The 23,959-nt window shown below is 50.3% G+C and overlaps 14 protein-coding genes across 17 annotated transcripts; 7 read left to right on the forward strand and 7 right to left on the reverse strand.

The window, feature by feature from the left end:
- Positions 1-1,215, forward strand: PPTG_01332 (hypothetical protein; the record flags this gene model as incomplete). The annotated part of the gene is made up of 3 exons (XM_008894578.1): positions 1-476; positions 546-625; positions 693-1,215. The coding sequence occupies exons 1-3, from the start codon at positions 165-167 to the stop codon at positions 1,213-1,215; spliced, it is 915 nt and encodes a 304-aa protein (XP_008892826.1). The 5' UTR covers positions 1-164.
- Positions 1,216-1,287: 72 nt separating this feature from the next.
- Positions 1,288-3,231, forward strand: PPTG_01333 (hypothetical protein; the record flags this gene model as incomplete). Its single annotated transcript, XM_008894579.1, has 1 exon — positions 1,288-3,231. The coding sequence occupies one exon, from the start codon at positions 1,288-1,290 to the stop codon at positions 3,133-3,135; it is 1,848 nt and encodes a 615-aa protein (XP_008892827.1). The 3' UTR covers positions 3,136-3,231.
- PPTG_01334 (hypothetical protein) lies at positions 3,204-3,455 on the reverse strand (the record flags this gene model as incomplete). Its single annotated transcript, XM_008894580.1, has 1 exon — positions 3,204-3,455. The coding sequence occupies one exon, from the start codon at positions 3,453-3,455 to the stop codon at positions 3,204-3,206; it is 252 nt and encodes an 83-aa protein (XP_008892828.1).
- Positions 3,456-3,636: 181 nt separating this feature from the next.
- Positions 3,637-4,833, forward strand: PPTG_01335 (hypothetical protein). Its single transcript, XM_008894581.1, has one exon. It carries the CDS (start codon positions 3,655-3,657, stop codon positions 4,555-4,557), a length of 903 nt encoding a protein of 300 aa, XP_008892829.1. The 5' UTR covers positions 3,637-3,654; the 3' UTR covers positions 4,558-4,833.
- On the reverse strand, positions 4,657-6,351 carry PPTG_01336 (hypothetical protein; the record flags this gene model as incomplete). The annotated part of the gene is made up of 7 exons (XM_008894582.1): positions 4,657-4,707; positions 4,784-4,897; positions 4,963-5,214; positions 5,272-5,523; positions 5,595-5,956; positions 6,021-6,161; positions 6,282-6,351. The coding sequence occupies 7 exons, from the start codon at positions 6,349-6,351 to the stop codon at positions 4,657-4,659; spliced, it is 1,242 nt and encodes a 413-aa protein (XP_008892830.1).
- A 117-nt stretch (positions 6,352-6,468) lies between these two features.
- Positions 6,469-7,674, forward strand: PPTG_01337 (hypothetical protein). The gene has a single exon (XM_008894583.1). The coding sequence runs from the start codon at positions 6,517-6,519 to the stop codon at positions 7,549-7,551; it is 1,035 nt and encodes a 344-aa protein (XP_008892831.1). The 5' UTR covers positions 6,469-6,516; the 3' UTR covers positions 7,552-7,674.
- Positions 7,542-8,261, reverse strand: PPTG_01338 (hypothetical protein). The gene has a single exon (XM_008894584.1). The coding sequence runs from the start codon at positions 8,247-8,249 to the stop codon at positions 7,719-7,721; it is 531 nt and encodes a 176-aa protein (XP_008892832.1). The 5' UTR covers positions 8,250-8,261; the 3' UTR covers positions 7,542-7,718.
- A 926-nt stretch (positions 8,262-9,187) lies between these two features.
- Positions 9,188-10,489, forward strand: PPTG_01339 (RNA 3'-phosphate cyclase; the record flags this gene model as incomplete). The annotated part of the gene is made up of 1 exon (XM_008894585.1): positions 9,188-10,489. One exon carries the CDS (start codon positions 9,188-9,190, stop codon positions 10,487-10,489), a length of 1,302 nt encoding a protein of 433 aa, XP_008892833.1.
- A 44-nt stretch (positions 10,490-10,533) lies between these two features.
- Positions 10,534-11,829, forward strand: PPTG_01340 (hypothetical protein; the record flags this gene model as incomplete). Its single annotated transcript, XM_008894586.1, has 1 exon — positions 10,534-11,829. The coding sequence occupies one exon, from the start codon at positions 10,534-10,536 to the stop codon at positions 11,827-11,829; it is 1,296 nt and encodes a 431-aa protein (XP_008892834.1).
- Positions 11,815-14,391, reverse strand: PPTG_01341 (threonine-tRNA ligase). Of its 4 annotated transcripts, none has more exons than XM_008894587.1 (3): positions 13,981-14,391; positions 13,525-13,916; positions 11,815-13,260 (listed from the first exon to the last, which is right to left on the reverse strand). In XM_008894587.1, the coding sequence occupies exons 1-3, from the start codon at positions 14,382-14,384 to the stop codon at positions 11,870-11,872; spliced, it is 2,187 nt and encodes a 728-aa protein (XP_008892835.1). In that variant the 5' UTR covers positions 14,385-14,391; the 3' UTR covers positions 11,815-11,869. The 4 variants fall into 4 exon arrangements, with proteins under 4 accessions (XP_008892835.1, XP_008892837.1, XP_008892838.1 ...); XM_008894589.1 differs by having other exon boundaries at positions 13,358-13,916; XM_008894590.1 differs by having other exon boundaries at positions 11,815-13,916.
- Positions 14,392-14,513: 122 nt separating this feature from the next.
- On the forward strand, positions 14,514-16,474 carry PPTG_01342 (hypothetical protein). Its single transcript, XM_008894591.1, has 3 exons — positions 14,514-14,858; positions 14,922-15,097; positions 15,176-16,474. The coding sequence occupies exons 1-3, from the start codon at positions 14,543-14,545 to the stop codon at positions 16,184-16,186; spliced, it is 1,503 nt and encodes a 500-aa protein (XP_008892839.1). The 5' UTR covers positions 14,514-14,542; the 3' UTR covers positions 16,187-16,474.
- Positions 16,049-19,858, reverse strand: PPTG_01343 (hypothetical protein). The gene has a single exon (XM_008894592.1). It carries the CDS (start codon positions 19,484-19,486, stop codon positions 16,199-16,201), a length of 3,288 nt encoding a protein of 1,095 aa, XP_008892840.1. The 5' UTR covers positions 19,487-19,858; the 3' UTR covers positions 16,049-16,198.
- PPTG_21039 (hypothetical protein) lies at positions 19,632-20,461 on the reverse strand. The gene has a single exon (XM_008895491.1). The coding sequence runs from the start codon at positions 19,976-19,978 to the stop codon at positions 19,868-19,870; it is 111 nt and encodes a 36-aa protein (XP_008893739.1). The 5' UTR covers positions 19,979-20,461; the 3' UTR covers positions 19,632-19,867.
- On the reverse strand, positions 20,377-23,484 carry PPTG_01344 (hypothetical protein). The gene is made up of 2 exons (XM_008894593.1): positions 23,284-23,484; positions 20,377-23,221 (listed from the first exon to the last, which is right to left on the reverse strand). The coding sequence occupies exons 1-2, from the start codon at positions 23,384-23,386 to the stop codon at positions 21,036-21,038; spliced, it is 2,289 nt and encodes a 762-aa protein (XP_008892841.1). The 5' UTR covers positions 23,387-23,484; the 3' UTR covers positions 20,377-21,035.
- Positions 23,485-23,959: the final 475 nt, after the last annotated feature.

A 23,959-nucleotide genomic window follows, 5' to 3' on the forward strand; every position in this document is an offset into this window, starting at 1 on the left:
CTAGTGAGCAGGATAATACCCAAGCCACGCAACAGTCCAGTAGCTCATCGACTAGAGCTGCCGGTAAGAGACGGCGTCGCGCTGAGGTGCCAGCTGCAGACAGCAAGCTCGTCAAGCTTCAAGAGGAATACGATGAGCTGAAAACTTTCTCCTTACAAGTTTCTATGGCCCGGTACAAGAAGTCCGAGCAATTGGAGCAAGCGCAAAAGGAGTTGGAAACTTTGCGTAAAGAAAACGAGACGCTGAAAAAAACTCACGAGGACGAGTTAAAGAAGGCGAAGCAGTTGCACGAAGAAGAGTTGAAGAAAGTGAAGGAGCAAGCTGCCGCTGATCTGGCCAAGAATGATGAAGATGCGAAGAAGAAACTGGAGGAGATGCGTCATGAACGGAACGTTCTGAGCTCGACACTTAACCATATACTGGACGACCCCAAGAACCCTCAGCAAATACGAACTATTGTCGATCTGGTAGCACAGGTAAGAGTGTATTAGCTTTTATCGTATTTACAGTGTCGTTGACACATTTTTATCGCTTTTTCTTTTCAGATTCAAGAGCTAAGGCGTCAACGCAAAGTTGAGCAACAAGAGCTGGATCTTCAACACCAGCAGCACGCCCTATCTCAAACGTACGTTTGCTGTTACTACAGAGAATGCTTGTGCTCTAATTGCTTTCTTTTGTAAATATCTACGCAGCACTCCGCCTTCCAAGAGGCAGATTAAAGAGCTTGAACTGCAGACGCAATGCAATCGCGAGACTCGTATTTTCGTTGAAGAAGCGCGTCAGATGCACCGACAAATGGGCGAGCGGTTCGAAAAGGTAAAGAATGTACAAGAACGCTACGCCGTCGAGCGCTCCAACCTGTCGGGGTCTAGTCAGTCGCAAGACTCGATAGACGCGGGGCAGCTGCGCAGCGATCGTCGCAGTTCGCAGTTGTCGGTGGCGTCTAATGAGCATTCAGAGCCGTCGCCCGGTGAGATCCCGCTTACGGTTGACGCAGCAGATGAAGAGGCCAAGAGCGGCGATACATCGCAAGGACGGCCACCACTATTTACCACGTTTGGTGCACGCAGTGCGACGGCCGATACGAATACCAGCAGCAATACCAGACTTACGACTCTGTCTCAACCGCAATTCTATCGCACACAAGCGGCCAGGGCGGAGAGCAAGACGCAACAAGGTGAAGCTGAAGACGAGGAGACAAAGGGCAACAAGTGAAACGAGTGAAAATTTTTCTGAAAATATAACTCATAATGTGGATACTGTGACTTTTGGCAGCGGACGTTTATGATGTATGTGGCGAGGAAAACAAAGCAAACTGTATCAAGTGGTAGGGTGTTGCAACCTCGGCGAAAGAAGCCACAACAAGACACGGTGTTTGAATTGGACACTTACCTTGATAGGAGAGACTTTGTCGGTGCGCTAACGCTGCTGCAGGTTCTGAAGCGACAGGATGGAGATCAAAACTCGGTTCGTAATGCTAAAGGTCTCAGGTCGTGGCGTTTAAACACTTGGTGGATAGCGTATTGCCATTTTCACAATGGAAATTTCGGCGAGGCATTGTCACATTTCGAGCAGTTGATCGAAGCAGCATCGAATGAAGCGACTGCAGCAGATCTAAAGAGTTGGCGACTAAGTCGTGCGTGTTGCTTATTCTATCTGCAAAACTTCGAAGACGCTGAACACGCGGCTCTGAGCAGTTCCAGAAGTGCCCTGTGCAATCGATTGTTGTTTTTGCTAGCACATCGACGACAACACAGCGAGAAGACCTTACTAGATCGATATCAGCAGCTTTCTCGAGATTCAGTGGAGGACCAGCTAGCGTTGGCTGCAACGAGCTTTGCGCAGAATAATTTCCAGGAAGCTGCGGAAATTTACAAGAGATTGATTTCAGAATCGAAACAGGGCAGTCAAGAGGGCTGCTCAGCTTTGCATGTGTATCTAGCACTATGTTACTTCCGGCTGGGGTACGACGATGTCGCTCTGGAGTTGTTGGCAGTATACCTGGTTGGTCATCCAGACAGTTTCTTTGCCACTAATTTGAAAGCGAGTAGCAACTATCGACTGTATAGTGCAAGAGAGGCAAAATTTATACTTGATGACTACGTGAAACGATTCCCAAATCACCCATGCGCCCAGGAAGCTCTCGATATTGCGAACTCACGTTCCGAATTATCAATTACCGATGTGATGAGGCACAATCTCGCCATCTTCCGCGTGTCAGATCGCGAAGCGAATGGTATCAAGAGTCTAGGAGCAGTGACTGAAAGAGTCTTGAGTTCTTTAGTGGGCCATCTCGATGAGGCACAACTGAACTTGGTCTTGCTTCATCTCAAACGTCGTGAATACCACAAAGCGTTCGCATTAATGGAAGATATGGAGCCGCAAACCACAACCGACCGTGCAATTAAGGGAGTATTGCACGCAGTTATTGGAGAACAGACTCACTCCAAGGAGCATATTTTTCTAGCTGAGAAATATTTCCATGCTGCCGGGTCTTCGCCCGATGATTGTGACACAATTCCAGGCCGTCAGTGTATGGCGTCGTATTTTATATTACGTAAGGAATCCAGCGATGCAAACGTATATTTGAGTTCTATCGCAACGTATTTGAGTGCCGATGACGCCTTTAACTGGAACTATGGCGTATCATTAGCAGCAACTGGTGCTTATCGTGAAGCTGAAGAAGTTTTACTGCGAGTTCAAAGTCCTGAACTACAGTCCCAACTCGTACTTTGTGGCTGGCTTTCTCGTTGCTATATCCGCATGGACCGTGCTGCACAGGCATGGGAAATTTATCTCAAGATTGAGAACTCGCAGACTGCGTTTGCACTATTGAAACAGATTGCAAATGATTGCTACAAAACTCAGCAGTTCTACTACTCGGCGAAAGCTTTCGACGTGTTGGAGAGAGTAGACCCCGACCCGGAGTACTGGGAAGGCAAACGTGGAGCTTGTTTGGGATTCTTCCGCCAAGTTGCTACTGGACAGGAACATTCAAGTGGTGGAACGCTAACGCATCGATGTGAGGAGGTTCTCAAACTTCTGGGCAACTCGAAAAATGTGCTGGAAGCGACTAGAATTGTGGCTGTCATACGGAAATGGACATCATCCTTCCTGTCTATCGGCAACTCTTAAATCTTGAGAGCAAGTCAAATGTCATTCATTACGTTCAAATCCACATTTTCGGACAAAGGGCCACGGCTTTACATCGACACGTTCGTTTTGCTCATGAAGTTTCTCTTGGGAGCTCGCGGGGTGTCACTGGGCATGAGCGGAGTGGCAGTTGCTCGCGAAGTCGCTTCTCCAGCGTACACACTTGCGATCGAGTCCTCCTTTGGCGTGTAGATACTGCGTCTCGTCGAGGACCCTCGTAGATAACTCGGCAACCAATGGAACGCTGTGTCGGCCAAGTCGAGCATGCGGGACACCACCGCCACGTACAGAACTCCCGCCATCGCGTTTAGCACTTGAGTGCCAATCAGTAAATTACACAATGACAAGAATCTTCATCTAAAATTGTTGCCATCATTTGCCATTTTTGCTGGCATTATCCGCGGGTTAAATGACAAGGCAAAACCCCCGCTGTTTTCGCCAGTTGAAGTGCACTTCAACTTGTTTTCATCCAATCACAGCTCATTTTCACTCCAAAGAACGATGACTGTCAACCGGGAAGAATGGGAGACGCTTGTGGTGGCTGCGGAGCTTGTGGCAGCGCTGTGCACGTCGTTTTGGCTGGCAACACGTCGCTCTGGACGTGTGGACTCCCGTCCGCTCTCTAGTGAGCCTGCTGCTTTGCTACAGCCTCGCAGCTGCTGGTCGTTGCGAGCTTTGTTGGCCTTTCGGGCTGGAGTAGCGACCTTCTTCCTGCTGGTCCAAATATGGGACGTCTATCGCTCCGGAGGCCGCTGTCTGGTCTTCTACACGTCGTGGAACTTCATACTGCAGGGAACATACTTCTTCGGGGCTGCATGGCGCACCAGAAGCCAATTACAGCGTCGATTGGACGAGAGAACGGCAAGTTACACGGCTCTGGTGGACGGAGGTGACGATGGTACTGACAGCCCCTTCGCCCGGCGAAGGAGGGTCATTAGAGACAGTGGTTTGTACTGGATCGACTTGGAACTGCTGCTGGACGTTTGCTTAGCCGCTTCGGTGCTTATCTGCGTCGTGGTGTGGACGGTGTTGTACCCGTACGCAATCAAGACCGGACATCCCGAGAAGATCTTGAACGGAGTGAGCTACTGCCAACATGGGGCCAATGTGTTGCTGCTGCAAATGGACTTCTTTGCTACGAGACATTTGGTATCGAGAGATGCGTTGCCGCTGATTATGGGCTGGCCGTCGGTGTACGCTGTGTTTGCGTGGATTGTTCATGGAACTGTAGCCAAAGGATTTTGGCCCTACCCGTTCCTCAAATTGAACACGCCATGGGCCCCGTTTTGGTATGGAGGAATACTAGCAGCACATATATTGGCACTGATGGTGATGATGCTGCTATCCAAGGTCAAACACAAACAACAGAGATCGGTGTCATTTGCGGACCAAGTCGAGGTGTAATTCGGTCAAGCCGATGAAGGAAAAGTTGTCGAGTAGATGGCTAATAAGGATATGTTACAGGCCCGCCGTACTTCGAAAACGTTATCAAAACTCGCATGGTCAAGACACGATCTTGACCTCGATCAGCTCTCCACCTTCTACGTCGTAGTCCTGTCACAAGGTAACAAATAGTGAGTTAATAAACATATTGCGGAAATGCCATGGGGTTAACGTTTCAGCCACTGACCTTAAAGGTTTGTGATGCTGACATTTTCTCTCCGTCGATCATGAGCGATATGTTGGATACTTCACAATCTCTCTCGGTTGCGATCTTTACTAACAGAGCTTCAACCTTTGAGGTCTATATAACAAAGTAACTCGTTCATTCAGACCACACGAAATCCAAGCAGACAAGCAGGAACGTACTGGAACAACTTGGTGCGTAGCCTTATCACCTTCCGGGAATCGGAGCTGGAGGTCAATGGTCCGGGATTGAGGCTGTGGAGCCACGTAGTTGTTGACTTTCACCAAAATCTCGTCATTGTCGATCAGTCCGTAGTAGTTAAGGCGTTCGCTCAGCTGAAGTCGTTGATCTTGTATGCCCATAACGACATCGTCTGGGTTGGTGATGCCATGTCGCTGGCAGTAGCTCCCATGCAGTTTCGCCACCGTCGCAGTCTGTGCAGAACCACATTAGTGTTAAAGTGGTAAAGTGATCAGGTGTCTCTTACGTACCGAATCAATCTTGAAGACCTCCGACCGCTTGCCAAACACCACAAGGCGTAAGCGCAGGTATTTCTTCTTGTTGGCCTCGTTCTGCTTTGAAAAGTCCACCTTGGCTTCAATAATGTCACCTGTATCCAAATCTTCACTTGCCGGAGTTCCAGTAAGTGGTAGAGCCTCACCATCGAGTGTCATCTTGATAGCCGATCGTGGCAGTCCATGCAGCTCGCAAAAACTCATGTATAACTGCTCGAAAGTATCTTTCTGCAGACAAAAAAAACTACACGGTTAAATTCGGTCCAAAGAGAGTAGCAACACAACCTGGACATTCTTACATTGTGAATGGCAATCTCGTCAACAGCACCTCCGTTGGAACGAATGTGCAGAATGATCCGCGGTCCTTTGTCGACAACGGGCTGTTGTGGGGGTGCAACGGGTACAACTGGGGCAACTTCGTCGCTCTCATCGTCGGAATCCGAGTCAAGCGAGATGACTTCCATGTTGTTTACAGTCGTCTGTCGTTTTGTAGTCGATACCTTGTTCAAAATGGCTCGCGTCTGGTTCAGTACCTTGTCCTTTTCCAGTTTCTGGCGGATTTCTTGTTCCAATCGTAGTTTTCTTAAACGTTCTGCCTCACGTTCCTTGGGTGTGTACAAATCATCGTCGTCTTCATCACTGTCATTCAGTAGTTTCCTCCCTGCAGTAAATAAAAAGCACGGTCAGCTTTAGGTGACATTGTCACACTCTGTCACTGGAATTACCTGCTCTAGATGGACTCTTGCCGTTCTTGGCCTGAGCAGGTGACGCACTTTGTCGTCGTCTCTTGGTGGGTGTCTCCAATATCGTAAAGTCTTCGAAGTCTTCGTCGTCGTCTCCTTCGTCGGATGACGACGAAAGCGATACTGCACATGGTAGAAAAATGCAATGTTAGGATTTGAAACGATATTACGCAGCGTGTAGAAGGCTTTAGGAGGTGATCAGGATATCAGCATGTAGATAATTGACTGCGTCTTGCGACGTACCCATCATCTGGCGCTTCTTGTTGCGCTCCAGCGCACTATACAACTTCACCTCCTCCTCGTCCGAGCTCATGCTGGTCGTAAAAAAAATGCGTTTGATGTGGTACAATGTCCCCCTGTCCTCTTATTCGCAGAAAATAAGACCAGTGGGTTTTTAACCAATCATCTTGGGATAAATTGACTGGCAGCACTTTGAAGCGTCATTATCGTTGCCCATCAAGTTCTCGTTGTTGCAGCCATGGCGCCGTCGTTGTTCAAGAGCAAGAAGCGCAGCCGCGATGCCGACGCCGAGAAGGCCGCTGAATCCGATGCCTCTTCGTCGTCTTCTTCATCTGCTGAGAGCAGCAGCGATAGCGAGGACGACGAGGTAGAAAACGCGATGTTCCGACCTGCCCCCAAGCTGGCAGAGCCTGAAGATGAGACCGAATCCCAACCAGAGCAGGACGAGAAAGAATCCGACGATGAGGAGGACTCGTCATCTGATGAGGAAGAAGTTGCAGCTCCCGTGAAGCAGGAGAATAAAAAGAAAGAGAAGAAGGAGCAGCCGGAAGAAAAGGATGAAGAGCTCAAAGAAGAGATTGACCGCAAGACGGAGGCCACGGTCTACGTGGAAGGAATCCCATACAAAGCCAATGAAGGCGACTTGGTTACGCACTTCTCGTCTTGCGGTACAGTGCGTGAGGTGCGCATGCCGCGTTACCAGGACTCTGGAAAGCCCCGCGGCTACGCTCACGTCGTGTTTGACGACGAGACTGCACTGAAGAAGGCGCTTAAACTTGATGGAAAGTACTTGTTCAACCGCTACCTGTCGATCAGCCGAGCTGAAGCTCCTCGTGCTGTAGAGATGGCACTGAAGGAGAAGAACCAGAACGCGACCAAGAAGGCAATCAAAGGATGTCGTACGGTGTACATCAAGCAGCTTCCTTACGAGGTTGAGGAGGACACCATTCGTCAAGCTTTGGCTTCATGTGGTACCATCTCCAGTGTGCGTTTGCCTATCTGGAACCACACAAAGAAGCTCAAGGGTTTCGGATACGTCGAGTTCTCGAGCGAGGACGAAGCTCTCGCTGCTGCTCGTCGCAGTGGCATGAAGATCGGTGACCGCATGGTGTTGATCAGTTTGGATGCGGCTGGAAGCGCACCCAAGGCTAGCTTCCGTCAACGCGATGGTCAGTACTGGAGTAAGGGCGAGGAAGCCAAGAAATCATTGGCCAAGAAGATCAGCGAGAAGCAGCAACGTCAATCCGCCAATAAGAAGCGGAAGACCAAGTAGATCTCCAACCGTGTCCATGAGAATAGAGCTATATACACATTTTGATTCATCAGCGTAGCGCTCATAACTAAGAGCAACGGGATACCCGTGCCTATTATTGCAGATTAAGCTCTGTTGTGTCCATTGCTGTCTCTGCATCTACTTGAACCTCCTGTCGTTGTTTCTTCCTAGGCCGTGAAGGCGATGGGCTTGGGCGCGAGGTCGATGACGTCGAAGTTACGAAAGCCCCGCACGCCCACCGTGTGCTGCACCTGGTCGAACCAGCGAACGAGGTTGGCGAACTGGTCGCGCTGTGCCGGCGAGAAGCTTTTCACGGCTGTGTAGAGCGTGTAGAAGAGCGCAGCGTCCGCGAGTGTCACCCGGTTGGCTGCCAGGTAGGTTTTCTGCTGCAGCGAGGCTTCCAGAACCTGCCAGTGAATAGGTGCGGCGGAAGGAGGGCAGCGCTGGATGCCACGCGCGAAGTCGAGCCACATGGCTACCTGAGCGCGCTCGAAAGGCGTCTGGCCCAGCAGTTCATGTTCGCGATCGGCCAAGCGCGCGAGGTACTTGGCGATCGTCGAGGGCTCGTACAGTTCCGTGGTCTTGCCCAGACGGACACGCAGGCGGCCTGATGCAGCCGAGCCGAGGTTGACGCCGCAGAAACGCGCCACGAAGCGCAGGAACTCAGCATCCGCCGACTGGTCCAGCGACACCGACATGATGGCTCTTGTCAATTGAAATGAATGAAAGAGGGAGCCATTTCTAAGCCCTATTTAGTGTTCTGTACATAGGTTCGGGTCGCTGAGTGATGGTCTATTAAGTGTGGGTTGACATTTTTGATACGCAAAGAGATTGCCATTTTCGGATTGACACAGTGTTGTAGCAATGGCAAGACGGAGCGTTGTGGACATCGGTGCGAACTTAACGAGCGGCCAGTTCCGTCGGGACCTTCATCAAGTATTGCGTCGAGCTAAGCAGGCGGGTGTAGACAGCATCATCATCACAGGCACCAGCGTGGACGAGAGCCGCTCCGCACTGCTGCAAGCCAAGCACCATGCTGCATCTTCAGGTGTGGCGCTATTCACGACTGTGGGAGTGCATCCACACGACGCCAAGAGCTTCGATGAGCACTCCACTATTGCTGAGATACGTTCGATCATCACAAGCGAAGGCAGAGACCTGGTGGTGGCTGTGGGCGAGTGTGGACTCGACTTTAACCGTGACTACAGTCCCCGAGATGCCCAAGTGAAGGCGTTCAGGGCCCAAGTGGCTCTGGCATGCGAACTTAAGATGCCGCTATTCGTACATGAGAGAGAGGCTCATGAGGCATTGGTGGAAGTGCTCCAGCCCTTTGTGGAAAGCGGAGTATTGCCTCCAACAGTGGTGCATTGCTTCACAGGAGATGAGAACGAGATGATGAAGTACCTAGAAATGGGTTTTTACATTGGCCTTACAGGTTTTGTATGTATGGAGCCACGGGGACTTGTAGTGAAAGAAATGGTGCCAAGGATTCCACTTGATCGACTTATGATTGAGACCGACGCACCATACATGTACCCGTACAATGTTGGTAGGCAGAAGAAACGTGCACGGTGTGAACCGAAAGATATTGCGGCTGTAGTGCGGACGCTAGCAAGTTGTTACGGCATCTCTGAAGATGAAGTGGCAAAAGCTACGACGGAAAATGCTCGACGATTCTTTCGACTACGTGAACAAGTCAATGACGAGAAGACGGCTTCACCTGTTGAAATGCAGACTGAAAAACCAGGAAATTGAAGGATCTGTTGTATTAAACGGTGGAGATGGAGAAGGTGGAGGGCAGTTGCTCCGTGTCGCGACGGCTTTAGCTGCTGTGACGCAACGTATTGTTCGTGTGCATTCCATCCGTGCGAACCGAAAGGCTCCCGGTTTAAGGAACCAACATTTGAGTACGATTGAGCTGGTGGCTGCTTTGTCAGCTGGTGGAAAACTGTCAGGTGCGCGGTTAAACTCAACAGATCTCACATTCGATGCACGATCAGCGCTATTGACTGGTGCTAAAGGAGGGGCCTTTAGTGCCGCCTCACGTACCGGTGGCAGTATCTCTTTGATGCTTCAAGGTGCATTCCCAGTATTGACTTTCCGCGACAGCTCGACGGAATTAAGCTTACGTGGTGGTACACACGTTGGCTTTAGCCCGACGATAGACTTCATGCAGGTTCCTCTTCGTTCCCTCCTTGCACGTTTTGGTCTCAACTACAATTTAGAAGTATCCAAGCGCATGTTCTTTCCTGGAGGTGGTCCCAGTGGTCAAGTGCAGGTCTCTGTGAACCCTGTCGATGCTGAGAAGACGCTGCAATCGATCGATTTTACCGAGTCTTCTACATCTATTCGCCATGTATTCATTCGAGTGACAGCATGTGGCTCCTCGGCGAACGAAAAGATGGCAGAGCATTACGCGAGTGCGTTGAAACTAGCCATTACCCAGACATTCACTAGACTGAGTGAAGATCTTGAGTTGGAAGTGGAATGTATCGTGGAGACCACAGCAGCTACAAACCAGAAGAAGAAGGCTTCTAAAGTCCTTAAAGCAAAGGAGAAAACTGCTGTCTCTTCCCTTGTCGTGCTGGAGACTGCAACCAACGGGATCATTTCACTCGACCGTACGGTTAACGTGAATGAGTCTACCGCCAGTATTCTTGCCGATCAGATGAGTTCGAAGCTCAGCGAGTACGTCCAGAGTGGCACATGTGTTGATGAACATCTCGCTGATAACGCCGTGGTGTTCATGGCGTTGGCACAAGGTACTTCTCGTTTACGTGTACCATGCAAGGCACAACGTACATCACAGCACTTAGAGACGGCGTTGGAAATTGCAAGTCGTCTTACGGGTGCTGCATATCGACTCTTGGAGGAAGAGACCTCAGCTATTATCGAAGTTGACGGTGTTGGTCGTCGCCAATGCGTTTCAAGACCATAGTGAGGCGCCGCTTTGTTAAGTCGTCTCGTTAAAGCAGAACCCCAATGAAAGAAGGTCCAGAGGAGTTAGCTGTGAGCTCTCGTCGCAAGAGCGATGCATTGGCTAGTCGAGCGAGTCGAGTGAGTCTACAGTGGTCGGTGCCTTCGTTGGAAGGTAAACCGCCGAGCGCTCGGGGTGGCCACTCAGCGGTGTTAGCAGGGACTCACCTGTTAATCTTTGGAGGTCACTACTTCGGTAGTGCAGGCGGGTTTGTGTACCTGAACGATTTGCATCGCCTAGATCTTGGAACTTCGTCTTGGGCTGAGGTGGTCTTCCCAAAGGAACAACCACGTCGAGAGCGGGTTGATGAAGGTGAAGCTGATGCAGTTGTGCTACCAGCTCCACGATACGGTCACTCAGCAATACTGTTGAACGATAACGAGCGTATGTTCGTCTTCGGAGGTCGCGGTGCACAAGGCGAAGCCTTTCGAGACATGTTCTTCTTCGATCTGAACGCCATGGCTTGGCAACAAGTGCAGTGGACCACGGACTGTCCTGCTGGTCGCTATGGTCACGCAGTCGCGTCGGTAGATGACGAGAAAATGTTCGTCTTCGGTGGTTGGGACGGCAAGAAGAGCATGAATGATCTCTGGGTCTTCGACTCGACCACCTTCACTTGGCGTCGACCGAAATGTGCGGGTAAACCACCCACTGCACGCCAAAATCTGTCGATGGTAGGGCTCTCCAACAACGAAGACAGTCCGCCATCTCTCCTCCTGTACGGCGGATACACTGTGATACCCGATACACTGCCAGTGTACAACAAGGACGTGTACGTCTTCGACGTTGCAGCGATGGCCTGGAGTCGTCCCAGACTTGTCGGTGAGTACCCACCCGGCACATTCGGCCAGTCATTGAACCTTGCAGGCGCTGGCAGTGGAGCTGAGCTAGCAGTGATGCTTGGTGGCTGGTCCGGTACTGAGCGTACGCCGCTGTACATGGGAGACAAGCAACTTCGCGAGCTTGTTCGACAAGAGAGTCGAGAGCAACGTCTCGTCAGTAGCAACAACCAACGTGAACAGAAGCGGAAGAAGCGTGAACGGAAGAAACAACACGAACGAGACCTTCGTACCACCTCCTCGTACGCGCGAGTACTGGACGTGCAGAACATGGAGTGGCATCGTGTGACTGCGTATGGCGTAGCTGTGGCAAACCGCTACGGCCACACATCGACTCTGGTTGGCCCTCATCTTTTCCTCTTCGGCGGTTGGGATGGCAATCGAGCTCTTAACCAGCTCGTGGTCGGTGAACTCTCCATCGCTCCAGAACCTGAACCGACCGAGGACTTCTCGATACACTAAAGCACCAAAGACTTTTATTTTGCATGCTCTTTTGTCTACTCTATTCTAGACGCTCGATAGCGGCCTTGATGTCATCGATAAAGTCTTGGAGAGGCTTTGCGCCGTGCACTTGGTTGTCACGTGTGCGGATGTTTACCTCTCCAGCAGCCTGTTCCTTGTCGCCTACAACGAGGATGTAGTTGTAGCCTGCAACCTGAGCCTCACGCACTCGCTTGTTCAGCGTTTTGCTGCCGTCTTGCACGTCAACGTAGAGACCTCGAGTGGTAGCGTTCTGCAGCTTACTCGCGACCTCGTGGGCGTATTCACGATGTGCCTCAGCAATAGGCAGCACAGCCACCTGTCGAGGACTGAGCCACAGAGGCCACTTGCCTCCCGTGTGCTCAATTAGGATGGCCATCATGCGCTCAATCGACCCTAGAACCGCTCGGTGGATGATGATAGGAGTGTGGGCCTCCCCATCGGCGCCATCGTACTCCAGCTCGAAGTTAATCGGCAGTTGGAAGTCCAGTTGGATCGTGCCACATTGATGCTGTCGCTTCAGTGCATCCGTCACCACGATGTCAATCTTTGGGCCGTAGAATGCTCCGTCACCTTCGTTCACAGTCCAGGGCTGGCCAAAGTCATCCAGGGCCAAACGCAGTTGATCTTCGGCGTCATCCCAGAGCTCGAGATCACCCATGTACTTCTCCGGGCGCGTGGAAAGACGCAAGTTAAACTTGAAGTCGAAAATGCCGTACACGTGCTTGATGAAGTCCAGAGCTTGAGAGATTTCCGATTGCACCTGAGCTGCCGTACAGAAAATGTGTGCGTCATCTTGATGGAAGCGTCGAACGCGCGTGAGTCCTGTAAGTGCACCAGATGCCTCGTTGCGGTGAAGCGCCGAGAAGTCTGCAAGACGCACAGGTAGCTCTCGGTACGAGTATTTCTTGGCCTCACGGAATAACAAACAGTGTCCGGGACAGTTCATCGGCTTCAGTCCAAACTGATCGTACTCTTCTTCATCATGAGAGTGGTCGTGGTCTTCACATGCGTCCGTGTCGATGCCCTGGGACACCATGAACATGTCGTCGTGGTAGTTCTTGAGATGGCCTGATGTTTCCCATAGTTCCTTCTTGAAAATCAACGGCGTGATGACCTCGTCGTATCCGCGACGACGGTATTCTCCGCGGATAAACTCTGCTAGTGTGTTGAACACTCTCGTACCATGAGGCAAGAAGAACGACGAGCCAGGACTGAGTGGGTGGAACATGAAGAGCTGCTGAGCACGTCCGATAAGACGGTGGTCGCGCTTCTTGGCCTCTTCTTGCAGATGACGCCACTCTTTCAGCTGCGCATTGTTAGGGAACGAGATGGCGTACACGCGTTGAAGTAATTCCTTGCCTTCCCAGTGTGACGCACCACATCTCGTGATCTCAAACGATGACAACATGCCTACAAGAATACAGATAAGAAGGTTGGTTAGTTATTGTAGAATTTCACTCGACAAATGCATAAGATGTGTGTCAACGTGTAGCTCGCCAACACTCACTGCGAGAGTGGAGAGTCGTTCGATCGACAGAGTTTTCTATAGGACCAAGTGAGGAGAGCACTCGATGTAGCCGAGAGAGCAGATAATCAACTCTCAGTTGCTCTCTCGCTCTCTTCTGCATGTAGCATATAATAGTCCAATACACAGCCAATATACAGTCCACTTACCAGTGTGAGGGACGTGAGGACCACGGCACAAGTCAATGAGCGGGCCACAACGATAGAGTGAGATGGTCTCACCCTCTGGGATTTTATGTAGCATGTCCCTCTTGAAGTCCGAGTAAGCGAAGAGTTCGTCCGCGAACTCACGCGTCACCTGGAGCCGTTCGAAGGGCTGTCTGGCCTTGACGATCTTCTTAATACTACGAGACAGCTCGGCAAAGTCCGTCTCAGACACTGTAAGCTCGTCCTGCAGGAACATCTCATAGAAGAAGCCTCCTTCCTTAAGTGGTGGGCCATCTGTGAGTCGGATTTTGTCCTGGAACTTGTTCTCAAGCGCCTGGCCCAGTACATGGGCCGACGAGTGCCAGAAGACGCTCTTGCCTTCGTCACTCGAGAAGCTGCTCATAGCAAACAACTTACAGTTAGAGAGCAAGTTACTAACACTTTAAGATCCTATCATACTCGAGTAATTGCAGCGTCCCCGAACGCTGTAGTGGCGCTCGCAGGTCCAGCACCTCGCCTGTGTCCTCGTTCTTGGCTGCTAGAGCTTGAAATTTGGGTAATCCCAGTTCGTGCATCTGTTTGAGCACATCGATGGACGTGGAGGCACCTGCAACGCCGCTAAATGCGAAGGTATCTCCAGTTGGGGACTGCACAGCCAAGTCTAGCGGCTCTGCTCGGGTTAAAGCGTCCTGGATAGCCTGATCCTGAGTCGCCTGCTGTCGCTCCAACTCCTGCGTCCAAAGAGCAATACGGTCGTCGCGGATCGAGAGCGTGGCTAGGCCTGCCCGCGGCTGGCGCAACGAGCGCAGAAGTGCGAGACGCCGGCACCGCACACTTCGAGACAGCATCTTGAGCAATGACATGCAGCTCGGTTTTGATTGGTGGAGAAAGTTCATTGTTTTCAGTATTATGTGGTAATTTATTTTTGCGGTACTCCAAACCAATGAAATATAAATTTTTGAATTCAAGCAAATATTGTGATTAGTGAAATCACAAAAATTACGTTGGCAATTGAACGGGCATGGCATCGCGTGGGCTGCGTGTGCGTGGACTGCGGAGTTGGTCAGCCAATCGAGAGGAAGCCCGGCTTCGATTCCGCTGTACAGGTTGTGGCAAATGTTGCACTGGTAAAGGTGGTCGCGTGCGCGTGAACGACCGAGAGGTGGAGGAGTTGGCTGCAGCCACACATTCGTCAATATCCGAGTTCAAGCGGAAATTCACCCGTGCAGTAGAAGAAGACGTCGGTGGACAGAAGAGGACGCAATTAGTGCTGAAACAAACATCCGATGACAAACAGTGCATCTTCTTACAAGGATCCAAGTGCTCAGTCTATCAAGGTATCCGGTAATGCTCCCTGACCGGACTATAAGTTTTGCTCACTTTTGTTCCTCTCTCTGTAGCAAGACCGACCCAGTGTCGGACGTTTCCGTGGTGGCCACAGCATCTCGTATCGGATTATGACTGGCAGCTTGCAGCTGCAGACTGCGAAGGTATCCAAGTGACTCAAGAGGACAAACAGGATACCATTCCGGCCTATTCCTTCGACGACGTCATGTCGGAGACCATTCTACACGATGTGAGAATTGAAATTACTTGATACATTTTAGAGGACATAACAATACTGATGTCAGTTGTTTATTATTGTTGGTCGCAGATCCACCGATCAGGCGAGAACTTCACGTACGACGAGCTGCAGCAAATGCTGCGTGACTTGAAAGAAGTCGAGCCAGATTTTGTGGCGCAGTACAAAGCGGAATTCTTCGACAAGTTTTCAAGACGCATTGTATACAACGACGATGAAGTCACAGTTCTGGACAGTTTTTTTGACGGAGCAGTGAAGCCCACGCGCAGTTTCGTTTTCAATGACCGTCTGCACTTGACACAGAGTGAAGTGGCGCTTATCAAGATGCCGGATGCCAACTCGGAGGCTGAGCCGGAGTTTGATCGAAGTACATTGGCGCTTGAAGTCCACAGGGCCTTGTGTTTGCCTCTGGCGTGGCTTCCCAAGCGAGATAAGCCGGTTCGTATAGCTGTATTGGGTGCTGGAGCGTGTGCGCTTCCGCTTTTCCTTCTGGAGCACCATTCATCACAGGAACTTGGACAGCTTGATGCTGTCGAGCCGAGCAGTCAAGTGAATTCTATTGCGCAGCGCTGTTTTGGAGTTAATGCAGCTGTACAGCGTGACTCTAGACTTGTGATCCACGAGAAAATGGGCGAAGCTTTCCTCGACGAACAAGAGGAGGATGCTGTGCTTGACATGTTGGTGATCGATGTTGAGGCTGGAGAGAGCTGCGACGGTGTGCGAGCGCCACCGCTTGGTATGTTGGACTCGGATTTCTTACATACAGCAAAGCGTTTACTTGTTCCTGGCGGGATTCTCGCAATTAATGTGATCACGGACTCGAAAGAAGCGCTGAACAACGTAGAAGCCAGGATTGGGCTTGTATTCTCGCGTGGTTTACGTCTTTCGTTACCCGCCAACACTACGTTCTTCCTCTTCAACGAGGACTGCGATAACCCTCCCTTAGTGGTGGATGAGTACGTTCGACTGGTACAGGACAGTACGTTCCAGACGCAATATGCCCAGACACCAGCACTTCTTGAAACATGCCAGTTAATAGTGTGGCACTCGAATCTGGTAGAAGGAAACTCGGAGAATAGATGATCATGGCAGGAATCAGTGAAGGTGTTTGATATTATTTGAACTTAGTGACGAGGAAGCAGTAAACGAGTGGACAAGCAGCCGAGAATGCTGATCGCCGGACACGACAAAAGTTATCGTGGTGGGGACTGGCCTACCTCTCGATGTTTTCATAGGAGAATCAGGTTTGTTGTGTGTGACACTGGTGCTACACGTAATATTGTTGAAGACAAGTTGTTGCTGACCTGGAGGTGAGAGTACGATAGATTGTTGCGCCTCTTTTCCTGTACGCAATGTAAACACTCGAACGACGTTGTTGGCCAAGAGCAGAAGAAAATTCTTGGTGAGTGCGAATCGAGGAGCACCATTACCTCCAACAAAATTCGTACTCATCTGTACCCGATCGAGCCGCATTGATGACGTAAGAATCTGTAAGAAACGGAGAGTTCCTGCAACCTCCTTCTTCGTCGGGTCAGCGTAGAACACCATTGAAACGAGTCGTGTGTGATCCGGTGTCAGAGCGACTTGCAACATCTCACCTTGTATTTGGTCAAGCCCTAACTCCATCTGCAGCTTCACAGTTGGCTCGAACCATCCGAATCCAGCGAATTTTGCTGCTTTGTACTCCCAGATACACACGACGCCGTCCTGATCTACACTAAGAATCTCAGTGGGTTGTAGCTCGCTACTCTGTCGATGTATGCACGAGGCGAAAAAAACAGCTCGTCGGTGGCCTCGAAAGAACTCGCGTCGGATGAGTTTTGTGCTGAGTGAGTTGGTATCAGTTTGACCAGGAGAGTCAAATGCTGCTTGAATAATATCCCATTGAGCTTCATCCTCACGCTGAGGATTCAAGTTTATCTTTAACAAGTCACCCGTCGAAGCTCCGAATAAAATACTGGTAGCTTTCATTATTCCAGTATGAGAAAACGATGCGAAGAATGACCCACAGGTCAACTCAGCGGCTGACGAACTCGCTACTGGGTTCTTAGAGACAGCATTTGGTGCTCGATCATGCAGTGCAGACGTGAATGTCAGCTCGGCCAACGCATCAGCTGCTGAAATTTGCATTAAAAGTTCAAAAATGCGGGGTTTGTATTTCTTGGGATCAACTGGAAAGCGATCTTCTGAGTGCGTAGCATGTTTTGGTTTGGCTTGGGAAGTAGTATTGGTCGGGTTAATGGCAAAAACTCCGATGGTTTTGCGTCTGGAGAACGCTATCACAAGTTGGGAGTCGGGACTTAAAACCACTCGAATAATCCTTGAACGCTCGGCTTTTGGTGGTGACCACATCCGGATAATTAGTGGCTGATCAGGGAGAAGATCCCAGAGTATAAGCTCACCGTCGACTGTACCGCAGATCAATAGGTCACCAGTTGATGATATCTGTAAGCATGAAGAATGACCATGTGACGACGGCATTGTGATTGTTCGTAGACGAAGTTGCGGGTTCTGCCAAAATGTCGTAGTAAATGTATCTGGTGGCGAAGTGGGTCTGTCCGAAGGAATAAACGGGATAATTTCAGCATCAGGCTTGGACATTACAACCTGTGGTTGTTCTAATGTTTCTTTCTTTACTTCGAGTGCTGCACCACCTCTTGATATCTTAAAGAGCCCGAACATCTTTTTTGCTGGGCTTTTAGTTGTCGGGGGAGGGGGTTTTGTCGTTGCTGCTTGCCGTCGTGATACTGGCAAAGTGGTTTGATGTACATGGGCGATAGAACTTGAATTATTTCGACGATTTCGAAGTGTCCGCATATGATCAAAAGAGAACTCGAACAGTGAAGACCGTAATGCCCACAAAGGTCCTTGAGATTTGGCGGGTGTTTCCTTGGCCTGTGGAGGCACAAACTTCTCGCTTGGGAACAAAACATTATTGATAGCAGTTGTAATAGTATCTCGAACACGATGGCAATTCCACTCAAACTCCGATCGAATGTCCGCTGCGATTTCAATGATGACTTCTCGCATCAAATTATCAAGTATATACCCGGCCAGGCTGAAATTCCTCTCTCGATCACGATCATACTCAACACTACGATGAGTAGCACTCCAACGTTTTACCTCAAATTCAAGGAGTTCTTTATCTGGTGCAGCATTAACCTCTGCTACTGCCGTGTTTATCCACGAAAACACAAGTGTACGCACGAAATAAACCGTCTCATATTGCCTTGGAGAATAGGACTCAATCCCCCACTTTCCATCGTACCCCGTAGCTATCGCTCCTGAAATCGAGACACCTAATTTTTGAGCTTCAATCTTTCGGCTCTCTAAATTCTTTTGAATTTCTTCAATACGTTTGCTTCCTCTCTCCAAATTGGCACGTGCTTGTTGAAGAGCATCCGCAAAGTTCCGGCGACCAGAGTTTCGCTCTGAACCAACAGCTTGGATCTGCTTCACTTGCGATCCACTCTGATTAAGCGACTGTAGAATTTCCCCAAAATCTAGAGATGGAGAACTCGATCTTTTTTCCTCAGTTAATGGTGTATCGAAAAAACTTTTGATAGCGAGCTGTTGATTCTGTGACAAGATCTGAAGCGCTCGCTTCTTCGTCACTTGCAACTCCTTCGCTTTCTTAGCCAACTCATCTTTTTCGAGTTGGAAACTGCGCATCCTATTCAGAAAATTCGATTCCGCCACTTCAAAGTCTCGACGTCTTCGCTCCTGAACATCTTGTACAAGATTATTCACGGACAATGCAGTATTCTCGTGGTTGTCAGGTTGATTTTGCTTTAGTTCTTGACGGTGAGCAGAGGAGACGACTTGGGTGATATAGTCCAGATCCAATTTTCCTTTTGCTAGTTCGTCTTCGAGTAGTGTCGTCCGCTCATGGACAAGTCGACGGATTCGACGAGCTTCAGTCTCGCTGGCTTCTTGTTGTTTCTCATGCAGAACTTCCATCTCAGCTTGAAGACGCAATTCCTGAGCCTCCAGTTCTTCTGTTTGAGCTCGGAGATTGTCGATAGTAGTGCGTTGCTGGACGAATATTTCCAGTTGGTTATCGCGTTCGCGTTCCCATTGAAGCTTCTGCGCTTGCTGATCTTGAGCTTTCGAGGCTTGGATTTTCGCTTTTGCACGTTCTAACTGAGCCTCTAGTTGCTTTTGTTGCTCTTGATGACTCTCCATCTCTCGCTCTAAGGAGTCAAAGTCCTGAACTAGCTTTTGGTAGAACTTGTACGCACTCGCAGGCTTCTGTTTACGATTCAGCGTCACGTCAGCGCCCACATCGTGTTGCTGTATACTCGGTCGTATCGAACCGATGGAGGTGCTCTTGCTATTCTGTCCCAACTTCTCCATTGTATTCAAGTTGCGACTCTCCACCATCGGGTTTAAAATTGGATGCAGGGTGTGGGGCTTGTTCTTGACACGAGATTCGACTGGAGGAGTCGAGTGCACTAAGTAGAATTTGCAAATCGGCTTCACTGTTATTGGCACTTCTGCTTTCCAGAGACTTTGTGTCCATGTCGCTCGAGTTTTCCTCGTGATCAGCCTGGTATCCGTCCAAAATTGCTAATGGTCGATCTAATACCCGAAGTAAAAGCGTTTCTATACTGCTGGAGCTGCTAGCAGTGTCTTGAGATTGTAGCTTAGCTGGGTGTCGTGGCGTCGGGTACCATAAATTTTCTGACAATCTTTTCGTTTTCGATGAATTCTCGAGACTAGCTCGAAGTTCGTCGAACTGAGATGATAGAAGCTTCATTCCTGCTAAAGAATCTGGTATTGGGATGCTGTTAAGAGTGGCGTGTTGAGACGTGTGTTGTTGAGATGACGAGTATAGCAGCTTGGATATACGAGGCGATAAATCTCGAGGCTCATCCGTTCGTGTCTGGCACAAAACTGGCAGGTAGATCTGGTCCTTTATCGTCTTCTTTTCTCGGGTTTTCTGACTTCTAACTGATTCGGAGTGTTCTTCTCCTTTACGATAAATTCTCGTCGTCATTCTCCCCATCGCCTTAACGTGTTTGCGTTCACATATGGCCATTTCACGATCAAATTCCTTACATTTTTCCTGTGGGTGCGTCGAGGTCAAGACAGCAGCAGCCACAGATTTACGAGAAGTAATTGGAACGATGGTATCTCTCGGCAGAAAGGCTGCAAAAGGTGTCGCTGCAGTGGCCCAGTTCTTGGAATCCACTGCAGCCGTCGTTGGCCGCTCCACTATTCGAGAGCTGGCCGTAGCTGCACGTGGTTTGTGGCTCAAAACTTCGTCATCTTTTGGCTTTCCTGTTAGCAATCGCCATCTTCGACAACTGAAAGTTCCACGTGAGCCTGAAGCAGAGACACTAGGTCTCGCCACTTTGGTCGCTTTTTCTCCATACTGGACCTCTGACTCCTTCATCCCAAAACTTAAGCCAACTTCACTTGCCCTCAAGGTGGTTGGCCCGTCAGCAAGTGAACTAGCACAGCTCAGTATTAATAGGATACACCGAGCTTATCTTTGCGACTTCTTTAAATCCACGATTAACTTATCAAAGCGAAGACTGTTTTTCATGTTCATGTTTCGTGTTCAAAAAGTTAAATACGACAAGCGTGTGTTCAGGTCCTTACATGCTCCCGATCTTGGTATCTCGAGAAAATAACATGGATATCCAACATCGGTGCCGAAAAACTTTCGCGAAGAAAAATTGAGATCAAAAAGAAAATAAAATACGCTACGGCGCAGTCGTCTCCATATTCCACATCGGAATTATCTTGACCCACGACTAAAAACTCCACATTTCCAACCAGAAACTGAAGCGACTAAGCTCCGTAGGCGTTCCATTGCGCCCCATGTCGATCTTTCCTCTATAAGCGACTGGAAAGCGACTTTCTTCACCACGCAGACGAACGCATCAAAACTTGAGGCTACCAAATTCTAGAACAGCCAACCAATTTAGAATTCGTAGCTCTCCCCATCAGCTGAAGATACACGTCTCGGGCGGAGGCCCTCGCCAGTCGGGTCATCGTCTGATGCAGACGCAGCGAACGAGTTGGAAGCACGGAAAGATTTGTCGTCAAAGTCGTAGGTCGAGTGGGTGTTGTTGAGGTCGTTCTCTGTCTTGGTCGCGTCCAGTGCAGAGTCAGCCAGGTCAGTGTTGTAGCTGTTGCCCGTCACGTCTGTACCGTAACTCGATCCAGTCAATCCGGTACCATAGCTACTGCCAGTAACATCCGTGCCGTAACTCGAGCTTTCGAGTCCAGAGTCAAAACTCGAGCCTTCCAGTCCACTGCTGAAGCTGCCATCGCTGTGACTACTCGGCTTAGTAAAGTCCCCGTTGCCACTGGCGCTGAACTCCGTGCTCGCGATGTTACTAGCGAAGTCCGTATTGACGCTAGACTCGAAGTCTGTGGTGCTAACGATGTCTGCGTTGCTCACAATGTCGCTGGTGCTGTTAAGCGTATTGTCGAACTTCCTGTTGCCATCAATATCAACCGAGCTGACGGTGCTGGCGTAGTCGCTGCTAACGTTTGAAGTGGCCAGATCCACCGAGCTATCGTGAAGAACAAACTCGTTGTTTTCGCTCGAGTTGGTGTTAGCCAAGCCAGAGTTGGCAGCCTTCGCCTTCGCGATACCAGACATAGTTAACGTCTCATCCAGAGGCTCAAAAGTAATGGGCTTAGCCGATCGAACAGAAGGCTCGTCTTGCGTAAAGTCCACCGTACCAATGGAAGACACGGAGCTGGGACGATCGCCACTCTCACTGCCTTGGTCGTCCGGCATGGCAGTAAGTACAGCGTCCAGTGTGTCACCACGCATACGAGGTGGTGGCTGCTCGTACATGTTGTAGTCGTCGGTCTCGCCCATACTTGACATGTCGGACTCACGGTCGCCGTAGCCACTTAGCAGCGGGTTGAACGTCGGCTGGTTGTAGTGCGAGTCGTCCGTGTTGTACTCGAACGAAGTTCCGATAGACGTCTCGCTCTCAAATGAAGGTCCTTGGCCTCCCGGTCCGATCCCGAACGTCTCGAGGTCAGGAGTGCGTCCGTACTCGAGATTCGGGTCTTCTTCGACGATTCTGGACTCCCCATCGTCATACATGGAGTCGTCCGGATACATGGACTGCGACCGGTTGAACGGATCTCTAGCGGAGCCGAACTTAGCGGCTGAGCGCTGCATGGGCGTGTCGTAGTTGTTGTAGATGTCAGCTGGACCGCGACTCGAGTGCAGAGACCCTGAGGAGGACACGGTTTTATTCTGACGACTGAGACGGTCGTTGAAGGCCAGGGCACTGGCGTTAAGACCCGGGCCACGAGAGCCACGAGATCGGTCTCCCGCACTGTAATCTTTCCAGCCCGAGCCGTGCGACGTCAATCTCGCTTCAGGCTCAGCGTTCCAGTCCAGGTGAGACTTGGACTTGGACGCAACGTACGACGCCGGTAGACCAAAGCCGCTGTTTCTAAAGTGATCCGTGTCCTGTCCGGGTCGACGTTTACGACGCCAGAAGACCACGGAGAGGATGACAGCCACTACAATGGCAACAGCACCGATAATCATCCCCACTGTAGCGCCAGTTGAGAGCCCAGAGCTGTCGTCATCAGCAGTGCTGGTCGTACTGGCCTCTACATTGGTCGTAATGAACGTGATGAAGTGGTAACTCTCCTCCAAATAGTCTTTGGGCGGGAGAATAATGTGCGCGAACACATTGCGTTCTCCTGCGCTGTTGTACGTGATTTTCTGGCGGAAACTCGTTGTCCCTGAGCTGGTGAAGTTGGACGTTTCCTGGTCCGCGATCTTGCGGTTCGAGCCTGTTCGGAAAATATCACACACGGTAGAGCGCGAGCACGTGTGGATGTTGGCATGGCCGACCTGCATGGGGAGCCCCGTGGTGGGGTCGGGTACGGTAGTCTGCAACTGTGTGAGGTTGAATACGTTGTCGTTGAGGTTGAGCGTGGCTGTGAAGGCGTACTCGACCTCACTACCGGCGACGATGGTGCCTGTTGTGGCCTGCTGTAGTGAGACGGTGAGCGGGCACTCGGAGTTCGTTCCCTCCTCCAATACATAGGCAAAGTCGAAGTTGGACACTTGCATGCCCTGGTCCATCCAGTAGCAGTATGTCGTGGTGCCATCATACTTGTAATCTGTATTACATATCGGTTAAAACGGTTGATGCGCATCATATTGACGCGAGATAAGGACGTACCGTAGAGCGAGGGAGCTGTATTGGCCGAGGCCAGAGCGCTCGTCAAGAGGAAGAGACCTGCGACCTGCCACAGCCGTGAGGAGCTGCCGCGCAGGACCATCATGGCGACGTGGGAAGCGGGCGGAATGGAGCAATGGGCGGGAGGTGGAATGCGCCAAGGCCGCTGGCTTCTTGCCCCATCTGGTCCCGCTACGTTCGACGATAGAACACCAAGTTGGTGTGTCCGTACACAGGGTTGGGGCAATGACTAAAGCTGATTGGCTAATGTAGAGTGGCATTGTGCGCGTGATGTCGATTAAGTAATGGATCGGCAGTCTGTGCCAGGACGCTTTGGAGACGTGTGGTCCAGCGAGAGATAGGAAAAGAGAGAGAAGAGTTTCAATGAGTGGTAATTAGACTGTGGATTATAGTGTAGTAGTTGGTGGTTTACGAGCAAAGCGAAAGCGGGGCGTGCAAGTGGAAAATCGAAGTCTCGAGAGTTTTACTTAAGCAGATAAACTGGTGGACATTTTCTGCATTCATTATCCGCCCTTTCTTTTTTGGGAAAAGCTGCAGCGAGCTTCTCGTTCTTACTTAGAAGGTAAATGTGATATTAGAGGTTCTTTTTCGCCGTTGCTTGATTGAGTGTAATACATTCCTACAGGGTATGCATTTATAATAGCACAAGTAGTGGTGT

The sequence above is a fragment of the Phytophthora parasitica genome (genome assembly GCF_000247585.1).
Source record: "Phytophthora parasitica INRA-310 unplaced genomic scaffold supercont2.3, whole genome shotgun sequence".
Taxonomy (NCBI): Eukaryota; Oomycota; class Peronosporomycetes; order Peronosporales; family Peronosporaceae; genus Phytophthora; species Phytophthora nicotianae.

Excerpts from the sequence above, each read along its gene's own strand:
- PPTG_01335 (XM_008894581.1), top strand. The coding sequence starts at position 3,655 with ATGACTGTCAACCGGGAAGAATGGGAGACGCTTGTGGTGGCTGCGGAG.
- PPTG_01337 (XM_008894583.1), top strand. The coding sequence starts at position 6,517 with ATGGCGCCGTCGTTGTTCAAGAGCAAGAAGCGCAGCCGCGATGCCGAC.
- PPTG_01338 (XM_008894584.1), bottom strand. The coding sequence starts at position 8,249 with ATGTCGGTGTCGCTGGACCAGTCGGCGGATGCTGAGTTCCTGCGCTTC.
- PPTG_01341 (XM_008894587.1), bottom strand. The coding sequence starts at position 14,384 with ATGTCATTGCTCAAGATGCTGTCTCGAAGTGTGCGGTGCCGGCGTCTC. Across the intron at positions 13,917-13,980 it reads GGGACGCTGCAATTACTCGA|CTTCTCGAGTGACGAAGGCA; the intron begins GTATGATAGGAT and ends TGCTATGAGCAG. Across the intron at positions 13,261-13,524 it reads TCCTCACGTCCCTCACACTG|GCATGTTGTCATCGTTTGAG; the intron begins GTAAGTGGACTG and ends GTATTCTTGTAG.
- PPTG_01342 (XM_008894591.1), top strand. The coding sequence starts at position 14,543 with ATGGCATCGCGTGGGCTGCGTGTGCGTGGACTGCGGAGTTGGTCAGCC. Across the intron at positions 14,859-14,921 it reads CAAGTGCTCAGTCTATCAAG|CAAGACCGACCCAGTGTCGG; the intron begins GTATCCGGTAAT and ends CTCTCTCTGTAG. Across the intron at positions 15,098-15,175 it reads CGGAGACCATTCTACACGAT|ATCCACCGATCAGGCGAGAA; the intron begins GTGAGAATTGAA and ends TGTTGGTCGCAG.
- PPTG_01343 (XM_008894592.1), bottom strand. The coding sequence starts at position 19,486 with ATGGTGGAGAGTCGCAACTTGAATACAATGGAGAAGTTGGGACAGAAT.
- PPTG_21039 (XM_008895491.1), bottom strand. The coding sequence starts at position 19,978 with ATGAGCCTCGAGATTTATCGCCTCGTATATCCAAGCTGCTATACTCGT.
- PPTG_01344 (XM_008894593.1), bottom strand. The coding sequence starts at position 23,386 with ATGATGGTCCTGCGCGGCAGCTCCTCACGGCTGTGGCAGGTCGCAGGT. Across the intron at positions 23,222-23,283 it reads TACAGCTCCCTCGCTCTACG|ATTACAAGTATGATGGCACC; the intron begins GTACGTCCTTAT and ends TATGTAATACAG.